At 34.0% G+C, this 7240-nt stretch overlaps 1 protein-coding gene across 11 annotated transcripts in view; it reads left to right on the top strand.

The window, feature by feature from the left end:
- The first annotated feature begins 669 nt into the window (after positions 1-669).
- Positions 670-7240, top strand: part of LOC121410850 (CLIP-associating protein 1-A-like) — a 74696-nt gene continuing 68125 nt past the window's right edge. For 3 of the 11 annotated variants that reach the window (XM_041603188.1, XM_041603189.1, XM_041603187.1), the window contains exons 1-4: positions 675-929; positions 5297-5372; positions 5805-5902; positions 6441-6514. In XM_041603188.1, coding sequence (XP_041459122.1) covers positions 682-929; positions 5297-5372; positions 5805-5902; positions 6441-6514 — 496 coding nt within the window. In that variant the 5' untranslated portion in view covers positions 675-681. Of the gene's footprint in view, positions 930-5296; positions 5373-5804; positions 5903-6440; positions 6515-7240 lie in introns of all 11 variants that reach the window. The other 8 variants (XM_041603185.1, XM_041603184.1, XM_041603196.1 and 5 more) reach the window with 5 other exon arrangements.

The following is a 7240-nucleotide window of genomic DNA, read 5'->3' as shown; positions in this document are numbered from 1 at the left end:
GAATGTGCATTACATACAGGAATAATGGTCTGAGGAGACTAGGATCTTGGGTGCAATCAGAATTCTTGCGATCACATTGCAGTCATGCATGCTCATTTGCAAGGGGCACAGGTATGTCTTCCACATGTACATGTATGTTCACATGTATGAAATCATGTGCGTTTTGCTGATGGGGAAGAAGAAACGCCTGCCCAAAGGTATTACAGAGATCCCTGTGATATGTTTCATGTGGAGTTGTTGAGTTACAAGTATGTGCAGTGAGTGATGGAGAACGATTTCTCCCTCCCACATTAGATTGGAAGCCTTCCCAGTGTAAACATCTTGTCTGTCCTATCATTGGACCATGAAACATTAAAAGAGCTCTAGCCTCATATCAAGACTTCAAAATACATGTACCGGGTACTTGTGAATTTTTATAGTGATAAACTTTTGATTATGTACCTGATGTAAATATCATTCCTGGAATTGGCCTATTTTGTTGTGGTTTTCTGTTCCTTTTTCATAGAAATGTTCTCATAAGGTTTGTAATAAAATGCAAACAAACTGCTAAATGATTAAATGAATGAGGATCTTATATAAAACCAGTGGCATTTTTTTTTTCTATTTGAATGAATGATTTTTACATATGTGTATATAATTTTGATAAAAAATGATGACTTTACTGTACATGTACATTCTGTCATGTTCATGAATACTGTACACAATGATACTGTACATTCAGCTCAGATAATCTTGTACATTATACATGTAGGCCTACAGTACAGTTCGATGGTAAGTCAATTTAGTTTCATGTTTTATTGCTTTGGAATATCTACGATTTGTCTCTTTATTTTACAGTTTGTATTTGAGAGGCTGATGAAAGCATTTTCGCACAAAGGTTGGCGTGTTCGAGAGGAAGTTCTACTATGTTTAATGCAGGCTATAAATGTGTAAGTATTCTTCCTTCATTTCATTGACCATCAGCATGTCCTGCGAATCAATGTCCTTGAATTAAGCCTCTTATATGTGATCTTCTATTTCAATCATTGTACATCTTAGAATAGGGATGTTTCGCTTGATAGTTCTACTGAAAAATCTCCAAACACCACAAAAGCTTTATTCTGTGCATAAGTTCATTCCATACTTGTGTGTTTTAAAATTGACATCCCAAATTTTCCCATTGTGTTGAAATTTAAGAGATATATTTTTGGTTGTTTTTAAACAAATTCATTTGTTGTTGAGCACTTGCTCTATCCAATAAAAAAAAAAAAATTATTTTTTTAAAGATACTCCATGTATATTCTAACTACACCTGTGCTGTTTTCTAATAATTTGAATGAAAACTTGTCTTGAGAGTTGGTATTTATTGTAGTGCAAAAGTGTATTCCCTTTTTCTTCATGTTTAGTCTCTATCTCCTAATGGATTCCCTGCAGGGAGACTCTGAGCGAACAAGAGAAAGAGCCCGAGTGAATTAAGATTTTAGTTTATGCATTGTCATGTCTAATATTGATCTGGTCTTTACAGACATGTCAAGTAGTGAACAAGACATTCCATCTGTGCATGAGGAAGGGTGAAACCATGGGGATCTCTGTCAAATTGTCACAAATCAAGTGTTGTATTTGAATTCCCCTTTTGGTTATCTCTATAAAGCAAGCTCAGCTAATAAAAATTCTTTTATTTCAAATCTGTTTATTCAGGTAAGCAAAAGCTATGGTTTGAATTCAGACAGATTTTTTGTTATAGATTGATCAAGGAGGAATGAAAAAAAAGAATGTGCCATAATGCTGTAAAAATGCTGAACTCTCAAAGTTTCAAGATGCAAGGTGATGAATGATGATGTCATCCTCATTCTATTGGGGATTCCCTTTTTGAAACAGTCTCTTCTAAAAATAAATCATAATGGAAAAAGATGATTGTTGATTTAACTTAAGGGCTTAGAAATAAAACACCAAAGCCATCTGCAAAAATCTCCAGAGAGAGAGGGGGAAGGGGAGGAGCAGGGAAATGAAGTGAGAGACGTGAAAGCATCCAATCCATTATTCATCTTCCACTGTCAGTCTTTGGAGAGAAAGCCTAGCTGGAATGAATTTTGAGTCACCCTGGTTGTATTGGGCATCATTGGAGCTTATTCATTAACTGTGCAGACATGGGTGGATTGCCAGTGCACCTTTCATGCGTTGTTTGTTATGCTGATAATGGTGATCATTCATGTTGTGAAGTGCCTTGTGTTGTACTTGGTGTGCTTGTTAGATTTATAATCATACAGGTGCATTTGGCCTTGATCGATTGAAAACTCATTCAAAACAATTGTGTATTAAAATAATTTTTTGAATTTATTAATGTGTACCTGTACTAGATTTGTAATCCAGGTTTTGAGTCATAATTCCCTCACGTCTTAAATATTACATGTAATCTAATCTTACAGCAATTAAAACAAGAGAAATACTGATTGAATGCTGTAATATACTAGTGGAAAGGTTATTATGAATCAAAATGAATTGGAATTCCTTTTTTTATGCAAACAGGAAATACATAATGTAAAAAATAATTTTCTGTGAGGGAATGATGTACATACAGGCCTACTTTCTTCCAACTTAAAGTACCGGGTACACTGTAAATGTTGTACATACTGTACAGGTAGTTCTCTTATTCATGAACCTATTGAAACCTACATGTAGCGTACAGATTGAGTGTGGACATGAACCTTGTCACATTAGAGAATTGGGTCACTGTCCTCGATCACTATGGATACAATAAGGAATACAGAATCATCATGGCAGTTACTATTACTTTTTGCTTTGAGTCACATTCTTTCCTGTTGGTTTAAAAATATGAATGCAATCATGCGTGGCACTGATCTGAGTAGATAGAGACAGTGCAAATTTTAGTGCCCTGTGTCATTCTTAAGGCAATACTGTATAAATGGGCATCCTCACCTGGAATTAATGGATGAATCATACAATTAATGTGTGCCTCACCTAAATAGCATTCAATGCAATGTTTGTTAAAAGAAGCCCCAATTGGCTCTCATAGATAAATTGACATGTCTGGAGGCTAAATGATCAAGTGTAGAAAATCACTGCACTTTTATGATTGAATTAATTGCTCTGTAGAAGAATACTGTATGTCTAGCTAAGGCAGTGATTGGTGATAGAGCTAGATGGATGCTGAATAAAAGAAAGTTAATCTTCTGATTGGAAATGGAAACTAAGTTGTTTCTGTTTTAGTAGAAATAAATTATTGTATTCCAGGGGGGGGGGGCATTTCCAATGATGAGTGGATCCCATGCATGAACATGGGGCTGCGAAAAATACCCTCAACAAGTATTTTCCATGTTCTGAAAATACACCCCTTAACAAGTATTGATGTGTGAAACCCTAACCTTAACAAGTATTGGAAACAAAACAGTACCCTTGACAAGTATTCCCTGAATTGACTCCCTATACAAAAGTACAACGATATCTTAGTTGTTTTGTCACGGACGTGATCACGAACCTCGGCTTTACCTTTCGTTCATTGGGTTCAGTACCACCCCACACACCTCGCTCAAATCAGACCCTAAACACGTAGTGTTGGAGCTAAAAGTACAAAGTATTCTTGTTTTTTATACCCTCGCAAATTGGACCATAAACGCGTACTTTTCCTAGCGAAATATATATACCCTTTTTTCATTATTTTTAGTGGTTCTGGCACCCTTAGTATGTTGTGTCCGTAATGCGCCCTATCTTAAAAAAAGAAATCCTTTTTACATATTTTTTGGGCCATGCATGGTATCCACTCATCAATTGAAGTGCCCCCCTCACCGGATTGTATTATACTTATCCTAGTCCTCTACATTTTAATCGTACAGTGTAGGTTGGCTTCTGTTGCCTATTGCGACTTGCTTCTGTGGACAGCCACAACATGTGAACATATTCAATACAATAGATAGTGCCTTTTCAAGTATATTAATCACTTTGATTTTTATTCTATATTGGGCATTTTCAATACAGATCATTAAATCACTATTTTAATTTGGTTTTTCAAATAAATTGCCTTCATAAATCTATGATTATCCACATCACTTTGAGCCTAGGGTTTCATGATACATGTATATGCAGGACAATTCTAATCTACCTGCATCAGGTCCTTAATAGCAGATTGGAAATGTATACACTGTGACTCCATGTATTTTCATATTTCTTTTTATTTCCCTCCTTTTTTTTGTAAATCGTATTAGTGAACCATTCTTCACTTTATCTGTAGGAAAGGGCTATTTAGATCTTCATACATGTGGATATGCAAATGCCCAAGAATAAACTACCTCTATGGCTAAACAAACTGCACACTATAGACAGAGTATCCTTTCATGGAATTTATGCAGACTCTCCTGACATTGAACTGAAGAGGGCACTCTTTCCATGAGCTTTAATGAGAAGCCTCTTTAGAAAACGAGTCATGACCTTTCGTTAGTAGCCCCGCCAGGAATGAATCATTCAGACTTCAGCGTGTAATAGGAGCTACCCATATATTGCAGTCTCATTTTGAGGCATTGCATGTACCCCTGTATACGATTGGGTGATGGATGCTGTGAAACACTTCCTCTCCGAAGTGAAATGCTGCCCTCTTTCTGCCTTTTCTATAATGTCTATACATACATGTACATGAACACAAAATACATGTACATTGCCTCCACTGTATTTGCAGTAGGGCCTAGTGTTATTCATAGGAAGGTACATGTACAGGGTAAATATTCTCTGTTACAATGTACATGTCCAGTTATGCAGAGTTCGATCTTAAATTGCAAAATTAATGTATGAGCATTGTGAATTGATCCAAAAAGGGATAAAGAATGAAAAATTAGAATTTTGTAAGTTGTATCTATGGAATGCCCCTCTATTGTCCATTCATGTATTTCCTGAAAATATGATGATTTGGTTGTTGATTACAAAAAAAGTGACAGTACAACATTTTTTTTATCTGATAGATGTAATTATATTTATATATTTATAATATATCAATATAATATTTCATATAATATAATATCAATATTTATTTATATTTATATATACTCAGGTAGATTGATCTATGGATACTAATGGCTATGTGTTCATGTTGGACAAGTTCACAACTCACAAAATTATAGAAAATTATTATTTTTAAAGGCATCTATTAATAGAAATGCACTTTTATGCCAACGGATATTGCTAGAAGAAAAACTAGAATCATTCATACTCACCTTACATGTATGTGTAAACTGTTAATCAAATCCTCATCTCTTTGCTTGATAAACATTGGTGGTTTGCATGAGTTTGTTTTACATTTCTTATCCTGCAGATTTGGTGCAAGTTCTCTACTATTAAACAAAATTGTTCCATCAATATGCAAACTTCTTGGGGATCCTAACAGTCAAGTATGTATTTCTGTTGCACCCCTCTTTTCTTGAATTTGTTAACTTCTACTTTATTTTTATGAGTAAATACATTACATTGTGGAAGGAGAGTTTCTTTGTTGACATTTTGTTTCAAATATATAAAACTTGTGAAACACTTTGTTATAATTGTTTTTGTGAGATATATTGAATTTCCATATTAAAATTATGTTCTCTGTAGTAAATGTTGGTTATCATACTGTTTATTTTAAGTTTTTGTTTTGTTATTATATAAATTCATTGATTGAATTCTTACAGTGATAAACAAACATCCTTTAGTATTAAAGAGCCTCTAAAATGATTTTCTTTTTCTAAATACAGTATATGTGATATGGCATTAAATTAATGTATTACATTTGTGGTTATATGAAATCCACATGATCGCTTGTATCCAATCTGCATTTTCATTTCCAGGTAAGAGATACAGCAATCAACACACTAGTTGAGATCTACAGGCATGTAGGAGAGAAGGTTAGGATAGACCTGGGTAAAAAGGGCATTCCTTCATCAAGGTAAGTAACTTACTATCTATTCACAAAATCTCTTATTTTTAATTTCTCTTCATTGTATATCCTGCACTTGAAGTTATTTTTCTATAACCATTATTTATAGAGCTCTAGAAAATGTACGGTATTAGAAAAGACTACAGTCATGTTGTCATGTTTGGTTCAGTTTTAATCAATAGTATTTCAAAATGTTTAAATTTCCTTGACATTATGAATTTAAACCATACATAGTCTTTTTGTACAGTGTTTCATACTTTCATTCTGATACCTCTACTTGAATGCCATGATTAATCAGAAAACACAAAATAACCTAGGAATTTAGATATAAAATTCCTTTTTGTGCCATTAAAAACACAAACAACCTTTCTTTTGATTTACTTTAAGAATGTTCTCTGTACGTAGGTTCATTTTTGACCGCATTAGTCTCTACAGTGTAATTTTTTTTTCTTTAAAGGGCAGTGATATAAATGAACAACAAAATACCAGCACTTTGAATTATGATGTGAGGTTACTTATATGTTTGTACTTGGTCTGTCATTCCCAGGTTATCTATTATTTATGCCAAGTTTGATGATGTGAAACGGTCCGGACAAATGGTGGTGCAGTCTGAACAAAGTGGTAAGTAAAGCATATGTCTGAAAGTCCCCCTAATTTAAATCATTAGTGTAAATGTGCCTTTTTTTTCTTTCAGGAAATTTTCAGTCCCAAAACACAAATGTGATGATTTTGGTTGGTCTGTAACACCCTTTCTATTTTCACAGATAATGCAATTTTTGCTCTCTTTGGTGATTCTCACAATTCTCACGTTTTATGCAGCATATTGAACAGTTTGACCTTATGAATCTAAGTGACTTCTAACACGGCGGAATAGGAACTTTTGATTGAGTGATGGTGATAGACATGATTAAGACCTTAGTCATGCTGAAATGATTCTTTAAACAGTGAAACTTTTCAAAATGAACACTTTTCTACATTTTGGGATTGCATTCTCCATCAAGATTTTGTGAACATATGGTTAATTAGAACTTGAAAATAAAGCTAAAGCTATTTTCTATGTCTCCCTCCCCGATTCTTGTTTGAATACAGCTTGTGAGACATTATTCATCTTCCATTAGAAGGTTGCATGTTCTCTTAAGTGTATTCCTAGTCTGTGTATCGTATCAGTTGGTTTATTGAAAAACCTTGTTGTTGGAAAAAAATAAAAGTGCAGTGAAATTCTGCCATATGGTGACTGACATCTGCTCATTTTAGAGTGTTTTTTTTTTGTCTGAAACTACTTGATCTAAAGAAAAATACTTTATCATATCCAGATAAGCTTTATGCATGTACTGGGTCCATTTTTCA

This window comes from Lytechinus variegatus, chromosome 3 (genome assembly GCF_018143015.1).
Source record: "Lytechinus variegatus isolate NC3 chromosome 3, Lvar_3.0, whole genome shotgun sequence".
NCBI classification, from domain to species: Eukaryota; Metazoa; Echinodermata; class Echinoidea; order Temnopleuroida; family Toxopneustidae; genus Lytechinus; species Lytechinus variegatus.
This window is presented reverse-complemented; position numbering and strand designations above follow the sequence as displayed.